General features: G+C 43.0%; 1 protein-coding gene across 4 annotated transcripts in view; it reads left to right on the top strand.

Moving 5' to 3' along the window:
- Nucleotides 1-22,413, top strand: part of robo3 (roundabout, axon guidance receptor, homolog 3 (Drosophila)) — a 554,342-nt gene that overhangs the window by 411,531 nt on the left and 120,398 nt on the right. For all 4 annotated transcript variants that reach the window (XM_078531576.1, XM_078531579.1, XM_078531575.1 and 1 more), the window contains exons 7-9: nt 6,104-6,228; nt 9,882-10,050; nt 22,092-22,297. In XM_078531576.1, coding sequence (XP_078387702.1) covers nt 6,104-6,228; nt 9,882-10,050; nt 22,092-22,297 — 500 coding nt within the window. The remainder of the gene's footprint in view (nt 1-6,103; nt 6,229-9,881; nt 10,051-22,091; nt 22,298-22,413) is intronic.

Here is a 22,413-nt window from a genome sequence, read left to right as displayed (position 1 = left end):
TGTTATTTCATTGATGGTGAAGCACTTTGAGATGTCCTGAGATGGGGAAAAACACATCATTAAGAGAAGTTCTTCCTCATTTTTTTCTGTCTTAGATCTATAGTTCTTCATTTAGGAACATTTACGTTTATCACCAGGGCTTAATCTTCAAACACTGCAAATTTGAGATTAAAAACAGAAAATGCTTCAATACATAACAGGCCAATCAGCATCTGAGCACAGGAAAACCAAGTTATCATGATGAAACATGAGGAAGAGATTAACTCATTTTGATGAAGGGTTCTCAAGCTTCAATTGGAAGATTGGTAGGAGGGTATATAAAGTTGAAGGAGGTTCCAGAGAGAGTTAGTAACTCAATAAAAGCACAAAGAATAATAAATCATAACAAAATACTTTTCTCTAGGTTTCTATTGAATAACTAAACTCAATATTCAAACTAGTTCTGTACGTGTGCGGAGTTGTAAAATGGCGAGTTTGTGAGTAATCTGATAACGAAGACACAAGTGAACTTTGAATAATTCATAGTCCTGCAACAAAAACAGCAAATCAAATTCTCACCATTTAGCATCTGCCTCTATAAGACCATAAGACGTGAAAGCAGAAGTAGGCCATTCGGCCCATTGAGTCAGCTCTGTCAGTGAGATCCTGGCTGATCTGATAATCCTCAGTTCCAATTTCCTGCCTTTTCCCCATAGCCCTTGATTCCCTTACTGATTAAAAATCTGTCTATCTCACCCTTGAATATACTTAACAACCCAGCCTCTACAGCCCTCCATGGTAAATAATTCCATAGATTCACTACCTATCCTCTGAGAGAAGAAATTCTTCCTCATCTCTGCCTTAAATGAGTGACCTCTTACTCTGAGATTATGTCCTCTGGTCCTAGACTCTCCCACAAGGGGAAACAACCTCTCAGCATCTACCTTGTCAAGCTCCCTAAGAATCTTATATGTTTCAATAAAGTCACCTCTCATTCTTCTAAACTCCAATAGTACAGGCTCAACCTACACAGCCTCTCCTCATAAGAAAATCCCTCCATACCTGGGATCAACCTACTGAACCTTCTCTGGACTGCCCCCAATGCCAGTATATCTTTCCTTAGATAAGGGGACCAAAACTGTTCATAGTATTCTAGGTGCAGTCTAACCAGTGCCTTGTATAGTTTTAGCAAGACTTCCCTATTTTTATACTCCATTCCCTTTGAAATAAAGGGAACATTCCATTTGTCTTCCCTATTATTTGCTGAACTTGTATGCTAGCTTTTTGTGATTCATGCACGAGGACCCCCGAATCCCTCTATGCTGCAGCTTTCTGCAGTCTTTCTCCATTTAAATAACATTCAGCTCCTCTATTCTTCCTACCAAAGTGCATAACTTCACATTTTCCCACATTATATCCCATCTGCCAAGTTTTTGCACAGTCTCTTAACCTGTCTATATCCCTCTGTAGACTCCTTGTGTCATCCTCACCACTTGCCTTCCCACCTATTTTTGTGTCATCCACAAACTTGGCGATAGTACATTCACTTCCCTCATCCAAGTCATTAATATGTATTGTAAATAATTGTGGCCCCTGCACTGATCCCTGTGGCACTCCACTAGCTACAGGTTGCCATCCTGAAAATGCCCCCCTTATCCCAACTCTCTTCCTCTATTAGTTAGCCAATCTTCTATCCATGCTAATATACTAACCCCAACACCATGGGCTCATCTTATTAAGTAGTCTTATGTGCGTTACCTTATCAAATGCCTTTTGGAAATCCAAATATATTACATCTACTGGTTCCCCTTTATCTATCCTGCTTACTACCTCCTCAAAGAATTCTAATAAATTTGTCAGGCATGATTTCTCCTTCATGAAGCCATGTTGACCATGCTTGATTATATTATGCATTTCTAAATGCTCTGCTATTACATCTTTTATAATAGACCGTAACATTTTCCCAATTACAGATTTTAAGCTAACTGGCCTAAAATTACCTGTTTTTTGTCTCCCTCCCTTTTTGAATAAGGGTGTTACATTGGCAGTTTTCAAATCCTCTGGGACTTTTCCAGAACCTAAGGATTCTTTGAGGATTACTGCCAGTGCATCTCAGTAGCTACTTCCTTTAATATCCAAGGATGCAACTCATCAGGTCCAGGGGACTTATCAGCCTTTAGCCCCATTAGTTTTCCTAATACTTTTTCTCTATTGACTTTTGCCCCATGATTATTTAGTATTTTTGGAATGCTATTAGTGTCTTCTACCGTGAAGACTGATGCAAAGTACTTATTCAATTCCTTTTCCATTTCCTGGCTCCCCATTATTATTTCCTCAGCCTCACTCTCTAAGGGGCCTATGTTCACTTTGGCCTCTCTCTTCCTTTTTATATATTTAAAGAAGCTCTTACTGTCTGTTTTTATATTACTTGCTGGTTTACCCTCAAAGTTTATTTTCTCCCTCTTTTTTTTTTGGTCACCTTTTGTTGATCTTTAAAACTTCCCCAATCCTCTGCCTTAGCTCTAATCCTTGCCATGTTGTATGTTTTTTCTTTCAAGTTGGTACTATCCTTAACTCCCTTGGTTAACCGTGGTTGGTTTATCCCCTTCCTCGAATCCATCTTTCTCACTGGGATATATCTTCGTTGTGAGCCATGAACTATTTTCTTAAAAGTCTGCCATTGTTCATCAACCATCTTTTCTGCTAAATTCCTTTCCCAGTCCACTTCAGCCAACTTTGCCCTCATTCCTTTGTAATTACCCTTATTTAAGTTTAGCACAGTTGTTTCTGACCCAAGTTTCCCACTCTCAAACTGAATGCTAAATTCTTCGAAGTTATGGTCACTGTTTCCTAAGAGATCTTTTATTCTGAGATCATTTATTAAACCTGCCTCATTACACATTACCAGATCCAAAATAGCCAGATCTCTGGTTGGATCCACAACATATTGTTCTCGGAAACTGTCCCGCATACATTCTATGAATTCTTGCTTGTGGCTACCTCTGTCAATTTGATTTTCCCAATCTACATGAAGGTTAAAGTCACCCATGATTAATGTACTACCTTTGTTACATGCGCTCATTATCTTCTGATTTGTTCTCTGTCCTACAGTATAGCTATTGTTCAGGTGCCTATAGACTACTCCCACCAGTGTCATCTTCCCCTTGTTATTTCTTACCTCCACCCATATGGATTCTTCATCTTCCAATCCAAGATCATTTCTTGCTATCGTACTTATTCCATCTCGTACTAGCAAAGCTACCCCACCACCCTTTCCTTCCTGCCTGTCCTTTCAAAAAATCACACAACCCTGAATATTTAGTTCCCAGTTTTGATCTTGTAACCATATTTGCAAAATGGCTATAAGATCATACCCATTAGCCTCTTATTGTGCCATTAATTCATTTATTTTGTCCTGAATACTACGTGCATTTAAGTAAAGAGCCATTAATTTTGCCTTTTTACCATTTTTTCCCCCTTTGACCCTATTTGCTGCATTTTTTTTAATGTTTGTACACTCTGTCCCTTCCTGTCACACTCTGGGTATCATTACCTGAATAGCTGCCCTGTAAGGCTGCCATATCCTTCTGCTTTGTAAGCCTACATATCCCCTCTCCAGAACCTTCCCCCCATGTATTCAGTTTAAAGCCCTCTCTACAGCCCTAGTTATTTGATTCACCAAGACACTGGTCCCAGCACGGTTCAAGTGAAGCCCATTCCACCAGAACAGTTCCCTTCTACCCCAGTACTGGTGCCAGTGCCCCATGAACAGAAACCCATTCCTCCCACACCAATCTTTGAGCCACGCATTTAATTCCTTGACTTTATTTAGCCTATGCCAGTTTGCCCATGGCTCAGGTAATAATCCCAGATTATTACCTTAGAGGTTCTGCTTTTTAATTTAGCTCCAAACTGTTCAAATTCTTTCAGTGGAACCTCCTTTCTAGTCCTATCCATGTCTTGGTACCAACATGGACGATGACAATGGGATTCCCCACCTCCCACTCCAAGTTCTTCTCCAGCCCTGAGGAGATGTCCTTAACCCTGGTACCAGGCAGGCAACACAGCCTTCGGGACTCACACTCACAGAGAACAGCATCTATAATATCCAATTATACTGTCCCCTATCACTACTATGTTCCTATTTCCTCCCCCTACTTGAATGGCTCCCTGTACCACAGTGCCATGGTCAGCTCGCTCATCCTCCCAGCAGCCCCCACTCTCACCCACACAGCTTGCAAGAACCTCATAACTGCTGGGTGATTGCAGGGGCTGAGGCTCCTCGAATGCTACCCCCTGGATCCCCATACCTGCCTCACCTGCAGTCACACCCTCCTGTCCCTGATCACAGACCAAATTTGAGTTACCTAATCTGACGGGTGTGACCGCCTCCTGGGGCAAAGTGTCCAGGTAACTTTCCCCCTCCCTGATGTGGCGCAATGTCTGCAGCTCAGACTCCAACTCCTCAAATTGGATCTGAAGTTCCTCGAGCTGCAAATAGTTATTACAGATGTGTTCGCTCTGGATCACTTTGATGTCCAGCAGCTCCCACATGCTGCAGCAGCAACACAACACCCGTCCTGCCATCAGTATCGTATTTTATTTAATTTATTAATTAATTACCCTAGTTTCCCTGCTCGTTACAGTTGAAGAATCCCCCACTCTTTACACTTTATTGTAATTAATTTTTTTACACACCAGTATCAATCTTGCTCTTAAGTTATTTTTAAGAAAGAGAGAAAAGAGACTAGAGACATAAACACAAACTGAAGACCTTACTTTTACTTTAAAGATTAGAAATACTCACTAATCCTACTCACCAATCAGCTGCTTTCCCTGCACTCGCGTCACATGGTGGTTCGTGACATCACTCTGTTGCTGGTCTCACTGCAGGTCGGCCTCTCGATCCAGGCCTTTTATCCCCTCCCACTCACCTCTTGCTCACAATATACTATTTTGAGCCTTAGGAATAGAATAAACCGTAATCACTTGCCAGATAATCACCAAGTAACCAGCTTTTTCTAATATAGCAGAGCAGGAATCAATTCCTGGAGGCTGAAAAAGTTTAAGCAAAAGCAACCAAACACCTCTTTTCCTTCCTCCACTTATCTCCCTGAAGCACTCAACTCCGGCACTCTGTACCAAGTAATCACTGTATTTACTATAATATTTCCGTTGTAAAAATGTGTGGGCCAGATTTTCCTCTGCTTAAGCTATCACCTGGACAGATGAGTTTGATGAATATCGTATAAGGAGAAATAAATTTCAGATTAAGTCCAGCCCTAACTTCTGCTCATTAATTTAAATTGATGGCATTGTGGACAGTGTCTGATGCAGACAAGCACTTTCCCACTCCCGATTCACTTCCGTACACTCTGCCCAACTGGTTATTTAAACTAAGACTAAAAGGAAAAAAACCTGCCCCTTTGCCCTTTGGTACTTTTGAATGCTCTGATTGCTGGGAGCCCAAATTAGTCATGGTTAAATTGTGGGTGAATTGGTACGACAATAATGACATGTCAAAGGAAACATGTATTCGACCTTGCATACACATAAACACATACAATCACTGACTCAGTTACCTGGATAGAAGTCACACAGGAATTTCTATGGGGTTCTCCCACTTATCCATCATAACTTCAGTGTAGAAGCGGCAGAATCCCCAAAGTCACAGCACTGAGGGCCTGCCTGTAGAGGAGGTCAGTGCAGGCCACTGAGCTCCGATGTGGAAAGATGTCTTTTCCCCCGTCAGTGCTGGAAAGCTGTGGCACATTTTCAGTGGAATAATATTTAGTCTCAAAGACAGATATTTATTAAATGCTCATCAAAACTTACTCTTTATGACATAAAACTGCTGAAAGTGTCTTGGGACATTGACATCAGTATTGATGGCATTCTTAAAAAGAAAAAACTTGAAGGTCAAGAGAGAATTTAATGGTGAATTAGGCCTCATTTCTGCAATTTTAATCTGCGTAAAGCCTGTAACTCTTTGAACTCGTGGAGTTTTTCAGTATCCTGGGAACGACCTGACTGAAATCTTTACTGGTTGTATAGACTGGGCTTTGTTGCTGGAGTTCCGTTTTTTCTTTAAAGTAATGCTCTTTTCTCTTTATGCTTTCCGCAGTGCCACCACAGATCGTCGTGCGACCTCGGGACCAGATTGTAGCTCAGGGCCGCTCTGTGACCTTCCTCTGTGAGACCAAGGGAAACCCTCCACCAGCTGTCTTCTGGCAAAAGGAAGGAAGCCAGGTGGGATTTGTCCCAGTTATACTGCCACAGTAACAGAAACCCAAACTCATGTATAGTTCCTAACAAACAAAAAAGGAGCTGGAGATCTTTCTGAGGCGAGTGTCTGGGGTCGTGCGGGCGGAGACTGAACAGGAGAACATGAGATATAATTCAGACCTCTCACCTGGTGGGCTTGGTGGTTCAATCATTTCAATGTATATTTAAAATATAAATAAAAAGAGAAAATGCTGGAAATACTCAGTGGGTCAGGCAGCTTTTGCGGAGAGTGGAGCCGTCAACATTTCAGGTCAAGGCACATAGTCAGAACAGAGTGGCCTGGGGAGAAGTTTTCATCTGCATCTAACCACCCTAACCTGAGCTGGGTGTAATTGATGCTGACGTCGGCCACCCAAAACGAGAGAGTACCCCACCCCACCCCAGCACGAAGATCCCTTTTCTTCGATGAGCACATAAAATGACAAGTGACATACTTACAAACAGGGCAACTCTTCCCATGAGTTTCTTTGTTTGCAGACGATAAAGGCCCTTTTAAGAGATCCTAAGCTTTAGCGTGCAGAGACTAGTTTCCTGGGCTTTCAAGTGCCTTTCAGGAGCTGTTGGACTTCCACATGAGTGATCCTGTTAAGAATTTGAGTAGAGAAAGTGCCTCGGCAAATACTGTTCTGCAGAGCAGTTACTGTAACTACAAGGCCCTAAGCCCTTGGGACATGGTCTCTGGGGTTAACTGTTACATTTAGACAATGAAGATATTACTATGTAAAGCTAGCCCAGCTGTCAGATGTATCCTGTTGCTGTTAATAGGATCATTCCCAGTGATTCAACAAAGCATCCTTTAAAGAATGAAATCCAGAGTCTTTTACCCATTTTACTTCTTCAACTTGTCCTGATAATTGACCCTTCTTTAAATACCTTGGAACTTTGACCATTCGCCCCGCTCTTCACTCACGTGTATGATTATTTGAAGCATTAACCATTCGAAGAGCTCGATCCTTCTGATATTTCTAAATATAGGTTTCATCAGAAAATTATCATCCAAATATTTGCATGTAGAGTTCCAAGCCTAGGTCATTCTGTTATTGGAAGTGGAGCTTTGAAACAAAGGCAGGAATTACCTCTGCACCCAGAACCACTTCGTTCCTGGAGGATACCTGGAGGTTGATTCATCCCTAAGGTGGAAAACACCGAAGAGGAGATTGTAAGGAAAATGTACATGGACCCATAAGAAGCAATGAAAATAATCAGAACAACTTAATGTAATAAAGTAAAAAATTAACACGAAATATTGGCCATAACTTAGGAAAAACCCTGTGTTGTGTTTTTTGGTCCCTGCCTGATTTATATCTGATTCACATTCCTGCTCTCCTGAAAATGTTGACATCTTGCTGGGGTATAGTTCCATGGGCACCCAGCTGCCCTCCCACACCTCAGCCAACCAGCCATTGGTCATGCACCAGTCTTGTTTTTGGGAAGGGAAAAAGAAGGACTTACGTGAGGATCTTTCCCAAAGCACTTTGCATTCAGTGAAATACATCTGAGCAGTAATGATGTAAGAAATGCGACAACCAATATTCACAAAGCAAAGTTCGACAAACAATGAGATAAGCTGTTTTTGTGATGTTGATTGAGTGATAAATATTGACCAGATCCTGGGGAGAACTTCCCCTGCTCTTCTTCAAAATATTGAGATCTTTCACATACACTTGAGAGGGCAGATGAGGCCAATTTAACATCTCATCTGTAAGATAGCACCTCAGAATGCAGCACACGTTCAGTACTATGCTGGACTGTTACCATGGGTTATGTGCTCAGATCTCTGGAGTGAGACGATTTGATAGTTGGAGTGGGGCAGAACTGATCCGATGCTCAGCTCAAGTGTCATCCACACATACTCTTTCTAGCAAAGAAAAATTAGGAGCAGCAGCACGGGCTGATTTCTTCTCTCCCACCCACCCTACTTCCCCTCCTCTTTCTGCTAAACTGCTCCTCCTTCACCCTGAGTGAGACCAGCCAAACCAGAGGCTGAACCTGGCATCTACCTGGTGCGGGTGGGCTCCATGTAGTTACCTAGTAAAACCATCTATGGAGCTTGTAACTGCATCCTAGAGCATTCAATTCCACCTCAACAAGGTAATCTGTTGATTACCCTAACTGTAATGTATATTGCAATTTGTTTCACCCTGGAACATTGGACAACAGCCTGGTTAAAATATGAGGGATAGCAGAGTGTTTCAATCAGCTGGAGGGATCATGCAATTGAGAATAAGGCAGGCAACTGTCAGAAGGATAGATACCTAACAACTTTGACCCTGATAGCTGCCAGGAGCTTAGCTGTTGCTGTCGAGCTTGTTTTAGCAGCAATGGTGTCCATTTTGAATCAGATGGAGTGCCATTGTGCATTTATAAATCTGATAGTCTTCAGTTTTATTTTCTTGGCCTCCAGTGCTTGTCTCTGTTAACATCCAACCTAACTAATTTTCTGTTGATTACAGCCAACTTAACTTGGGGCTGAGGAAAAGAGAAGGTTAGAAACTGAAAATCGTGTTTTGTTGGTGCGTAGCGTTGTATAGGGCTGCAAGTCATTCTTTCAATGTTTAGCAAGTACCCCCTACTTAATTCTGCCTTTCATGCACTCTATGTTAAACATTGTGCGGATTGTGGGGTTTTTTTTAGGTAATTTAAGAGCCAGAGTGGAGATGAGGAGAATATATGTAGCAACATTCAAAAGGGAATTGGATAAATACATGAAGGACTGTGGGGGAAGAGCAAGGGAAGTGGGACTAATTGGATAACTCTTACAGCACAGGAACGATGGGCTGAATGGTCTCCTTCTGTGCTGTGCGACTCTATGGGTGGAATTTTATGCTGGCGGGATTTTACGGTTCCCTGAAGTCAATGGACTTTTGAACGGCTTACCGCAATTTATGGCCCTGCCCCTGCCACGACAGGGCCACAAAATTCCACCCTATGAAGTAAGAATTAGGAAAATGTCAGACTGCATTGGGTTAACTGAACACCCAGCAATACAATTCTAAATGTAATTGCTCTATGCTAGGTGTGGCTCTGGCGAAAGGGGCCATAAGTTTTCTAACTCTGTGCTCACCAGCTCCCAAATTTAACTCCAGTGAAATGAATGAGTAGGAAACTCCATCATTGTGTTCAGTATAATCCCAAGATGAAGTAAGGGTGTTAATGGGTCTGTTATAGGCAAAAAGATAAAAGGAAAATACTGAGGATGCTGGAAAATTGAAACAAAAATAAAAATTGCTGGAAAAACTCAGCAGGTCTGGCAGCATCTGTGGAGGGAAAGACAGAGTTAACTCTGTCTTTCCCTCCACAGATGCTGACAGACCTGCTGAGTTTTTCCAGCAATTTTTGTTTTTGTTTCTGTTACAGGTGAGGGGCATGTGAAGTCTCTTCTACAATGTTCAAGTATTTGGGGTTAAATGAGTTTTCTTATTGCATCTTGATGCCAATGCACAGGATAAACATGGTCACAACACTGAACTAGTTTATGGTTGAGCTCTTCATTTCTTTAGTGTAGTTGAGACTGGAGCGGGACAGATTGTGTTTGTGTATGAAATATGAAATTCAGTTTGTATTGCCAGGGTGCAGTTCTTACTGTAATAAATTATACTTATGTTTCTTTGCTACAGATCCTGCTTTTTCCCAGCCAGCCTCAGCCTTTGGGGCGTTTCTCTGTTTCTCCGAAAGGTGAACTGACAATTACCGACGTCCAGTCAGGCGATTCAGGATATTACATGTGTCAGGCAATCAGTGTGGCTGGCAGCATCCTGTCCAAGGCACTCCTCGAGGTAGAAGATGGTAAGCCCAAGCACGTTTGATATCCCCTCCCCTGCTGCCTTTGTGCATTGGAATAAATGGATTGATTTTCATCAACAAATCTAGAGTGAAAGACTGTAATAGTGCATTCGCACCACGGTAGCAAAACAGAACTTAGAAATTATTGCACATATTTTAATTGGGAACGCCTTGTAAGTCTACAAACCGAATTAATTCTTTGGTCTCTCTGCTTCGTAATTATACTTCTCTTGAAAGTTAAAAAAATAATTCAGCGCTGGGAGGCTGAATCTCAGCAATAAGAAAAACAGAAAATGCTGGAAAAATTCCACAAGTCTGACAGCATCTGTGGAGAGAAAAACAGAGTTGATGTTTTGAGTCCATATCACCCTTTTTCAGAGCTACAGAGAAGTAGGAATGTGATGAAATTGATACTGTTTAAGGTGGGTGGAGCGGGTGAAGCTGGATAGAAGGTCAGCAATAGGTGGTGGCAAAGGAGAGATTGACAAAGATGCCATGAACAAAAGGACAAAGGGAGTGTTAATGGTAGTGGTAAGGGCTAAAAAAGGTGCTGACAGTGGCAAAGGTAAGAAAGCAGAATGTGATAATAGCTGCCACTGCCACTTCTCTTCCAGGAATGCCTACCTTGAAGAAGTATTGCTCTTCTCTCCGGCAGGATTTCGATTTGTCTCTTTTGCCCTGTTCACCTTCATTGCTTTCCAGTTCCCTCCTGGTGTTTGGCTTGAATCTCAGCAATATCTGGGCAACAATCATTCTGTAGTGAAATAGGTCATGCTGGAGTGTGAGTTAGCGCAGGCTAGATTTCTGCCTGCTAGGGAGGGGTAAGAGCCCAAATTAAACTCCTGATCATCATTAGACAGATCTAAATGAAGTTAACGTTAAGACATTTTTTTTTTCAAGCGGAAGAGTGTGTCTAATTTTTCCACATAGCCCACCCACTAAACCTGGAGTCAGTCAGCGGGGTGGAGTCAAAAATTATTAATCGCCTGCAAAGCCTGCTTTAAGCTCCGGCAGTGGCTCAGTGGTCCAGAGGAGCACCCAGTGCACCAGTATGAAATTTCTATCGCTCTCACCAACGAACACTGACCTCTGTTTGAATAAAGTTTTTGGATCGGTATGAAATTCGCGACAGTTTTGTGTTATGGGCCCATGATCACTAAGAATGGCCAAAGTGTGATGCCTTCAGCAGGCAGACTGGGCTGGTTTCAAACTCTGGTTGCAGAAGATAATGGGTTGTTCCTTGAATCGCTATGACATTCCATGCTTCTCCAGGTTGCCTGTTCAGTTCTTATTCCAGCCATTGACCGTCTAATTTGCTGTCACCAGGGCACAGTTACTGTGTAAATCAAGGTACATTGAAACGTACAGGACTCATTTCTGGAGGAGCTTTAGAAGTTTACAGAAAACTCAGACCCCAAAGAGGTTGGGCTACCTACACTGTGAGCCATGCAGAACGGTTTCGCTCCCAAAAACTAAAGTTTAAAACAGATTTTCTCCTTTTGAGTTTCCATCAGAACAACAACTTCTTTTTATATACAGCCATTAACTTAGTAAAACATAAGGCGCTTCACAGGAGCATTATCAACCAAACTTTGACACTGAGCCACATAAGGAGAGATTGTAGCAGGTGACCAAAAGCTTGGTCAAAGAGGTAGGTTTTAAGGACAGTCTTAAAGGAGGAAAGAGAGTTGGAGAGGTGTCGGAAAGAATCGCGGAGCTGAGAGCATTGGCAGCTGAAGGCATGCCCGGCAAAAGAAAATGAGTTAAAAGTATGGACAGCAGTGGAGTTTCTGACAGCACTGCTCCTCCAGATACACCGACCATATCAGCTTCAGAAGCTATAATTGATGATGTCGAAATAAATTACCGCACCATTAAAGAAATACAACTGGGTATCAAACAGGATGTGCAGTTCAGAGGAATCACCTGGGTTCCCACAGCCCCGTTTTAAACCGTTGTCAGTCTTGTGTCAGCCCGAATGATCTTGGGCTGACTTCCCCTAGCCCTGATAGAATAGTGAAACCCCTCTGGCATTGTGAATGATGAGCACAGCCTGTGATAGCTGACAGGATGACAGGCCTCCCTTAGACGATCTCTGCCCAGGGTGAGCCACTAACGGTGATTGATTTTTTTTCTCTCCCCTTCCTGCAGATTGAGGCTGGGAAATTCAATTGAGTGTGAGCTTTCATCGGCCCTGTCGCTGCTCCCAAATCGATGGGGAATAATTTGTGCTGTAAATAATGCAGGAAATAGAATTTGGGGAGAGTGTCTGTGTACTGTGCCCTCTTTCATTTTTATACCCCATCTGGCTTGCACAATAGGAAGCACGATTGCTAGTATGTAGCTGCTAATATTACAGGAGTCTTGGGACATCCTTATAAGGCGTAATGTAAATGCAAGTTATTTCTTTATAATTAGCCTAAAGGTTACTGCTAATTAGAATGTTTACCACGTTTATGTGGCATTCCTCTGTTTTATACTTCATCTGAAGCAGTTCAAGTTAAAGGCCCAGCGTCACCTTCCAGTGAAACAAGAGATGGCCAATAAGTGCAAGGTTTACTCATTTTACCTGCAAATATTTTCTTCACCCTTCACCCTTCAGACTCCCATATGAAGAACATACGCTCCAGTATAATGGGCAGTCTACTGGAGGAGCTACGGAATGAGCTATGAGTTGCTATCGGTGGGTGTGGAAAGGAAAGAAAGTCTGAAAAAAAGTCAAGAGTGAACTTTAAAGGTTATATTCATAAAAGCATAAATGATGAAATATAAGGAGTCAACGTGCAAATCTTCTGAGCAGTTGAAACATGGGTTTCATAGCTGGGGGAGCAGGCCCTGTTTCTGAAATCCTTCTCCTTGAAGGTGGTATGAAATACAGTGTGAGTGACGTGTGCTGTGCTGAAAATCAGGCCTTTGGCTCATCTGTTAATGCTTCATCCTGAGCCATTTCCTTGGCTCATCTTTTTCAATAGCGGTTTGTCATTGCCTTCCGCTTATTACGAAGCAGGGCGAGGAGGCAGGCCCCAACACTGCCTCAGCCAGAACGGGAATCGAACCCCCACTGTTAGCGTTATTCCGAACCACAAGCTAGCCATCTAGCCAACTGATCTGACTTGTCCCCATGGGATACAGACCTGGCCTACATTTCAAACTTAGCATTTATTACAATTCATACAAGGTGGCTGTTTTTGACTTATAAAATGAACCTCGGCTTCATTCTGCCTCTTGTAAATAAATCAACAGATCATATTCTAGTGTGTTGGGCTACCATGGTGATTGAGGCATTCATGTGCAAGCACCCTAATTCCAAGCATGATCTTTAGCTACCGGAGCAAACTCTCTCCGTCAAACTGTGCTCTGCTTGTTTCATGAGCATCGCGAGTCACAACTCTCACACAATTGGGAAGGAACGTCAGTGTATCGGCCCAGTGAGTGGGTGGTCATGGCCCCAATTTCAAGGCTGGGACAGGACCCAGATCTCTCTCAAAGTAGCATTTATATTGACAGTGTGACTGTGTCACCAACCAGTGCCTGTCAGATAGTCATCTTATTATTTGATATGATTGTTGAGTGTCAACATTTAAGATGCAAATATCCTCTCTTTTTAAAAAAAAATTATTTTCAGGTAATGGATGTTGCTAGCAAGGCCAGCATTTATTATCGACCCCAGTTGCCCTTGAAAAGCTGCTGGTGAGCCACCTTCTTGAACTGCTGCAGTCTGTGGGTTAGGGGGAAGAATTTTCTCCCTGTCGGGCGGGCAGTTTGGGGGCAGGCGCTTAGCCAATTGCCACCTGAGATCGGCTGCACGCTGCCATTTTGCGTGGACGGGCCAATTAAGACCCGCCCAGTGTGATATGCACCCGGAAGCGCTTAGTGCTACCTGTGCGGGCGGGGGGAGGAGGGAGAGTCGGGGCCTGCACTCTTTCGTGCAAGCGCGAAAGGAGTGCAGAAATCTCCCTGAGGCACGGAGCTGCCTCAGGGAGATTAGTTTAATAACAAAACATCGCAAAAAAGAAGTAGTAAAATTACTCAGACATGTCCCCTCATTGTCACATGAGCTGGGACATGCTTATGAATTTTCAGAACACATTTTATTTATTTAATAAACACTTCATGAAACCTCATCCCGCCCATGGATGAGGTTTCATGAGAAATACGAAGGCCGCCTGGGCTCTTCACCTGCCCGCCAACCTTAAGGTTGGACGGGCAACCCTGACAATCAGTTTAATTAGTTAATTAATGGCCTTAACAGGCCTTTGACAGTTCGGCGGATGCGCAGCCGACTCTGGTGCGTGCCCGCCGAACTGAGGATGGGAATGACGCGTGTTGACCTCGGGACACATGTCAGAACGGAAGATTCTGGCCAGAGAGTTTCAGGATTTCGAATTAGCGATGCTGAAGGGACAGTGATAGACGTCCAAGTCAGGATGGTGTGCGAATTAGAGGCAAACATGTAGTTGATGGTTTTCCCATACACCTGCTGCCTTTATCCTTTTCGGCAGTGGGTTTGAGCAGTGCTGTGGAAGAAGCCTTGGTGAGTTGCTGCAGTATACCCTGAAGGTCACAGTGCACTGATGCTGGAGGGAGTGGATGTTTCGTACATGCTCGTTCCTCTTCCTTACACTCTCGCTTTATTGAAATCAGCACTCGCTGCGCATTCATTGCCTAAGTCATTCTCTCTTAAGGTTTCAAAGTTGTAGAGTCCCATCACTCCCTTCAGCCTCTTCCTCATGTTACTACTTTCAACATTTGAAACACCAGCCTGGCAGCACTCAGCCTTCACCACCATCTTTCCTACTATTTTCAAATGTAATTGTTTGGTGCACTTTAATTCTTGACCTTCACCCTTTCACCTTAGATTCTTATTCTGTTTAAAAGAAAAAGTCCAAAACAAAATGCCAACAAGCCTACACTGTGCAGATTGCAAAGAGCTTGTGGAAGAAGCTGTTCTTCCGGTGAGAGTGGGGGGCAGAGTTTAGAAATCATGTTCTGGAACATGTTGGCCATTCCCTTGGTCCAGCTATGATTGTAAAACCCTGCTCTATTGTTAAGTTTACTGAGCCCAGCAGTGCAATCTTCCTTAACTACAATGTTCAAAATGTAGCTTATCCCAATGAGAGTCTTTTGAGGTCATTGAGTGCACACCATTGACTATATATTGGTCTCTGCAATATCATCAACTACTGGTATGTCTGACCTCTAGAGGTTTAGTCTGGCATCTCCCTGTGCCCTTCCCATACCCTCTGTCACACAGCTAATAATTCAGTTTTATCTTAGTCTAGTAATAAGTAATAATTCATCTTTTAAAAAGGCCTATTTATCAAGTACAGTGGCATGAAACATAACTGTTACTGGAGCCTATTAAGGGCCGAGTTAATCTTGTTATTTCTTGACTACCCTGCAGTTTAATGCCCGCTCGTTTTGCAGTTTCGCTGGCCTGAAATCAATTTGACACTTACTCCATCTCATTTCTCACCATGTCACTGCTCACCGCTGTACAATCAATTTCCATTGATTGCAACAAAATCTCTCCCAGAAGGATCCCACTGTGGGGCCTTTTCAGGAATTGAGGCCTTTCAGTTTTCAACCAGGCCGGAGTCTTGAATTTTTCAGGTAATCCTTGTCAAGTAGTACATGTGGCAGTTTAAGTTGCTATTGGCTTTCTGTCTTTGACTGGGGCCTTCTGAGTAACGTATATCCTTGTGGCACTCGCTGTACAGGCCTTCTGTCGAAGGTCTTCAAAGGAATCCTTCCCTGTCAATAAAGAGAAATGGGAATGGCAGAACAAAGGTTTTCTTAAAGAACAACCACCTGACTGTAGGTGGCTCCTGGTGTCTCAGAAGATCACAAAATATACTCACTGAAAGGTTAATATTTATGCCGTGTGGAAATCAAAGATCGCCCAACTCTCTGAAGAAACATAAAAGTGATTTTTTTTTGAAAGAGGACAGAGTTTTTGCATTTATGTTGCACCTTTCACAACATCAGGACATCCCAATGTGCTTTACATCCAGTGAAGCACTTTTGAAGTATGGTCACTGTTGTGATGCAAGGCATTCAAAGAGTCAGTATGCTAGCTCTATGGTTCTGAGCCAGAGGGACCAGGAGAGTTTGAGGTTCTAACCCTGAGCTGTACTGAATTGGCTGGTCTCAGCAGGGCAGCTGTTGGGGATGCTAGAATTGATTTTGTCAACCAAGGGTAGGATGGACAGGTGTTTGTGGAGGGAGGAGGGGAAGTGAAATGTGTCTCTAAGTGAGGCTGTTGGATTTGGTTTAAGGGGTAAAGTATCTAGCAACAAGTGCAATAAGGTTGTTAATACCCCCAAATGAAAAAAGATTATGGGGGCGTGCAGAATTAAAGCACATCCTAGCTTTCCTCCCAACTCTCATAACTCCACAAAGAGGAATAACAGGAATAACATACAAAGAAAGAGACTGAAGGATACAGGGGCTGCATGGAACATTCAAAGTTAAGAAGCCAGAGTAACCACAATGACTTGGTTCCATTATGAGCACTCATTCCTCTGGGTCAGGAGGGTGTAAATTTGAGCCCCACATCCAAGGCATAATCCAGGATGAAACTTCAGTGTAGTAATGAGGGAGTTTTGCACAGTTAGAGGTTTTGTTCAAGACAACAATTTAAGGTCTTGTCTTGGAGGTGATGACATAGAGGTATTGTCACTGGACTAGTAATCCAGAAGACCCAGGGTATTGCTTTGGGGACCCAGGTTCGAATCCCACCACAGCAGATGGTGAGATTTGAATTCAATAAAAATCTGGAATTAAAAGTCTGACGATGACCACAAAACCATTGTTGTAAAAATCCATCTAGTTCACTAATGTAATTTAGGGAAGGAAATGTGCTGTTCTTATCTGGCCTGGCCTACATGTGACTCCAGATCCACAGCAATGTGGTTGACTCTTAAATGCACAAGGGCAATTAGGGATGGGCAATAAATGCTGGCCTAGCCAGCAATGCCTACATCCTATGAACGAATAAAAAACAAATACAGGTGGAACTGAAGAAAAGTAGAAAGTTCACCCAATATCCTGGGCTACCATCCTCCTGCAACCAGCACAAAAACAGATTAACTGGGAATTGTGTTGCTGGGAGGATGTTAAGGCCACAGACTGCCCGTATTTGGCTACATAACAAGAGTCACTGCTCTTCAAACAGCTATTCATTGTGTGAGGATATTTATAATGCTTATATGATGTTTACACTCAGGAACTTCTTACAGCTTTGTTTCTCCTAAGCTTTAATGATATTGTCATGTGGAACCAAAAGCCACACCAGAATGATACCTGAACTCCAAGAGTTAAATTAGGAGGAGAGATCACACACACTAAGGTTATGTTTCTTGGAATTTAGAAAGGTTAAGCGATGATTGGCCAAAGTTTTCAAGATATTAAGGAGAACAGGTTAGGTAGAGAGAAACTGGTTGGGGAGTCTAGGTCTAATGGACATGGTGTAAACGTTAGAGCCAGACCTTTCAGGGTGAAATTAGGAAACACTTCAACACAATGGGTGGTAGATGTTTAGAATTCTCTTCCACAAAATGGCAATTGATGCTAGTTCAATTGTTGATTTTAAATCTGATGTTGATAAATTTTTGTTACCTCAAGTCTAAAGGATATGAGGCACAGGTGGGTACATGGAGTTAGGCCACAGATCAGCCATAATCTCATTGAATGGTGGAATAAGCCCTAGGGGCTATATGGTCTACTCCTGTTCCTATGTTCTTGGCTGACTATTTTTATGAGGTGTTTGCATTGCATTAGGACAAGAAAACAACTGTCAAGAAGTGACCATTAACTGCCTTAGAAATGCAAGTTGTTGTAATAATTTGTGTCAGAATCACTGTTAATGAATTGCTCAGCACAGTGTGACTGTAGCCTGGGCACCCTTGTGAATGTGGTTGGTGTTAAATTGACTGGTCCTGTCTATCTTGTCTACCCCCTAAGCTGGTTGTGGCATAGTGACATAACAGGAACTGTTACCCCTGCCACTTGGATGGACCTGAATGGAGATAGTTCTAGCTGGATAAGGGATGCAGTTGGCCATCTGCTGGAAAGTAATTCTAGGCTGAAGTTGGGTACAATTTGGGTACAATTTATTCTCATTTAGCATATAAGAAAAAACACACACACTCAATTTAATTTTTGTTTGAGTGCATCAGAATTAAGGAGTGATAGCGCTAGGCAATTAAACATTTCTGACACCCTGGGGTCAATTTTTAACCTTCCCCACACAGGGGTAACTGGAAAGGTGGGCAGTTCAAAGTGAGCAGGTTACTCCAATGGCAAACCTTTCACACCATTTTAACCTGCAAGGTCCTGCAGGCACATGAGGTGCCCCTCTAAAGCAAGCAGGGATGGGGAGGATGGTTGATGGGAAGTGGGGATGGCAGGAGTGAGGCCATCATTAATTTATACAAATTATGATCCTATTATATCATAGCCCATATTTCTTTTTAACCTGGTCTGGTGCGGAGAAACCGTTCTATAGTTCTAGTCTCCATATTACAAAAAGGTGAAAGTTCTGTAGCAGGTGGAAAGAAAGATTTACAAGGATGATACCAGAACTGAAAGGTTGCAAATATCAGGAAAGACGGAACAGACTTTCGTTTCTCTAGAAACGAAAAGGGTTAATGACCTAAAAGTCTTTAAAATTATGAAGGGGTTTGATTGGGTAGGTGTAGAGAAAATGTTTCCATTTGTGAGGGAATCAAAAATTGGGGAACTTAAATGTAAAATTGTCGATTAATCAACCCAATAAGGAATCCGGGAGAAATCGCATTACTTAGATAATAGTTAGAAGGGCAGAGGCGATGATGTAGTAGCAATCCAGAGGCCCAGGCTAATGGTAGGCATCTAGTGCAATTTGAATTCAATTACTAAATAAATCAGGAATTTAAAGCTAGTCTCAGTAATGGTGACCATGAAACTATCATTGATCATCATAAAAACCCATCTGGTTCACTAATGCCCTTTAGGGAAGGAAATCTGCTGTCCTTACCTGGTCTGGCCTACATGTGACTCCAGACCCACAGCCCTCTGAAATGGCCTACAAGGCACTCAGTTCAAGGGTCGGTTAGTGATGGGTAACAAACGCTGGCCTTGCCAGCGATACTCACATCCCATGAAAGAATGAATTTTTAAAATGTGGAATTCAAAAGCACAAGGAGTAACTGAGGTGTGCAGCATAGCTTCATATAAGGGAAAGCTAGATAGCGGGTAAGGAATAAAAGATTACGTGGGGATGGTTAGATGAAAAATGCTGGGAGCCACTGAATCATTGGACTGAATGGACTGTAATTCTATGTAAGAGTAACGAGGGCCTCTCCGAGGTCAGTGTGAAAATATCCTTAATGGGACCAGGATGAGCCTCACAAAGGGAGATCACAAGGAGATTTTCAGTCTTGCTCTGCCCGATGTTCACAACCACCCCCTCCCCACCACCATTGCTGTGAGACCGTGCCAGACACCGCTCCCTGAGGCTTACCCTGAGACAGCAAGTCTACCCTTTAGTGTCAGAAGCTACCAACCCCACAGACTTCCTCTCCCACCTACTGGCCAGCTGCTTTGTTCACCTTTTTTGGCAGGTGCAGGTGAATCCTGGGAATTAAGACGCCCTGGGTCCTGAAATTTAGGCCACTGAATTATATCACAATCGCTCCAGCCCCACCAATCCAAAGTGCACTCGGGATTAAAATTGGCACCGCAGCCCAATGAGGTCTGTAATGATTTCTTCCAGGTCAGGTTTAGCATGATCAGATACAAAGTAAAGCTTCCCTTACTCTGACACAACAATACCCCTCAGCCCTGACTACACCAACGCAACAGTTTGGGTCCTTGCACTTTGCTGCATGCTGCTGTGGGTTTAGTGGCGATTGAAGCTGAGGTTTTGTAACCTGACTGGAAGTGAGCCTGCAGTTAACTCATTTCACCTGCAGCGGACCCTTTTCCAGCCAGGGCTAGATTTGAAGCCAGGCTCCCAAAGGAAAAGAACCACCCATTTCCTAAAAGGACCCACCACCCTCCAGAGAGACGATAATCTCGAGCTGCACATACGTATCTGCCACTCACTGAAAACAGGCTGGTATCTGCACTGTGAGTGGGGAGAGATCAGAAAAGAGAGAAGGGGCTATTTTTATCCCCAGTTTTTTGTTTTATTAGACTACATCAGCAGTCCAAATGTCCAGCCACAAGCGTCAGCCCTGACAGTAAGCCCTGGTAGGCTATTTGACTGTAGGAACCATCACATCCGACCCTGATCCTGTCCTTATTTAGGATCTGCACTTTCCACCAAAATCTACTCGATGAGGCAGGGACCCAGCTGAAATGTTTACTCTGCTTATCCCAGGGCAATTGTAACCTCAAACCCAAATGCAAGCAGATTCAGCTAAATCAGCACAGACTAGGGCCTGAACACGGGAACTAATTGGCCAGCACCACCAGTGACTGGTGGAATAAAGCATCAAGGCACTCTGATAAAATAATTTAGTAACTGGGATATAATGAGGAGCAATTGGAGTCTCATATTAATTCTTAAATAAAATGACCTGGTGCAAAGCCCCAATGTATTTGACATTTAGACTTGCACTGAAGCAGCTTAATTAAAACTGGAACAAGGAACTTAACATATTTTACATAAAACAGATTAAAGGCCCGTTTGAATTAAAACATATGTGCCAGGCCCGAAGACTGCTTATAAAATTGGTAACTTATTAAAGTGTCTATGCCTAAAATTTAAATACGATTGATGTCGGTCCAATTGGAGACATTTACTGACACTTCAACTGCCTATGGAAACAAGTCATATATTATAAGAGCAGCAAATTAATGTTCACCATTAACTGACTTTTTTAATTATTGCATGGGGGGTGGGGTCAAACTGTCTTACCGTGTGAAAGGGATCAAGTCTCTGCCTGTGGCTGTGTGACGGGAACAGGGGAAGACACCAATCCATCTCCCAAGCCTTTCAACCAATAGTGAAAAGTCGATTTGAAGAGTCAACACTCAAAGCAGCACAGCTGAGAACAGTCAATCAGCTTCACTGCGATCCTGTCAGGCTGTCCTGTCTGTTTAGTGTTGCCTTGGGCTGACAAGCTGAAGCTACTGGCTACGCTGTTAGTTTGTCAAACAATCCTTTCATCATGTAATGCACCATTCCAACAACACTGCTGCTCCTTCATGACTCACTATTCACTCTATACTGTTCACCTGTATCATGTGGAATAGACTGGTACAGCTCCCCTGTGTTACACACCATTCAGTGAGTGCAGTTCCCCTGTCTAAAGCATTGTTCTATCCATTATATCTCCCTGTGTGACACACTGATCAGTCCACATCCTTGTGTAACACACTGTCCAGTATGCACAGCTCACCCTGTCCAGTACACACAGCTCCCTGTGTAACACATTGTTCAGTGTACACAGTTCACTGTGTCACAAACTGTCCAGTACACACAGCCCCCTGTGTAACACATTGTTCAGTGTACACATTTCCCTGTGTCACAAACTGTTCAGTACACACAGCTCCCTGTGTAACACATTGTTCAGTGTACACAGTTCCCTGTGTCACAAACTGTCCAGTACACACAGCCCCCTGTGTAACACATTGTTCAGTGTACACATTTCCCTGTGTCACAAACTGTTCAGTACACACAGCTCCCTGTGTAACACATTGTTCAGTGTACACAGTTCCCTGTGTCACAAACTGTTCAGTACACACAGCTCCCTGTGTAATACACTGTTTAGTCTATACCCCTCCCTGTGTAAAATACCGTACACTCCATTTAGACAGTGTAATGCACTCCTCATTTTGAGTGCAAGTTCCTTGTCTAATCATTGTTCTGTCCATTATATCTACATGATACACACTGTACGGCACACATATCTCCCTGTGTAACACACTGTATAGTATACATATGTCGCTGTGTAACATATTGTTCAGTCTGTACAGCTCTCTGTGTACCACACACTTATTAACACCAGCTTTATAAATGTTTTGTTTTCACTTGTCTCCTTCTTGTGTTCCAGTCTCTTCAGATCGGATACCACCCATCATTCGCCAGGGACCCGCTAACCAAACACTCGCCGTTGACTCCACAGCGCAGCTTCAGTGTCATGTGATTGGGAATCCTCTTCCTAGCGTGCACTGGCTAAAGGATGGGCAGAGGATCCTGGGTAATGACCCTCGCATTAGCATGCTGGATAATGGGACACTCCAAGTTACCAGTGTAAAGGTAGGACCTGGACACTGTCAGCACTTAATATTGCATCAGCCTTTGGGGAACATCATGGGTTTTCCTTCATCATTCCCAATTCCTGGGAAATTGTTAGCGTAATTTTTTGTCTGCTC

The sequence above is a fragment of the Cetorhinus maximus genome, chromosome 2 (assembly GCF_964194155.1).
Source record: "Cetorhinus maximus chromosome 2, sCetMax3.hap1.1, whole genome shotgun sequence".
Taxonomy (NCBI): Eukaryota; Metazoa; Chordata; class Chondrichthyes; order Lamniformes; family Cetorhinidae; genus Cetorhinus; species Cetorhinus maximus.
The sequence above is the reverse complement of the archived record's forward strand: the minus strand, read 5'-3'. Positions and strand labels throughout refer to the sequence as shown.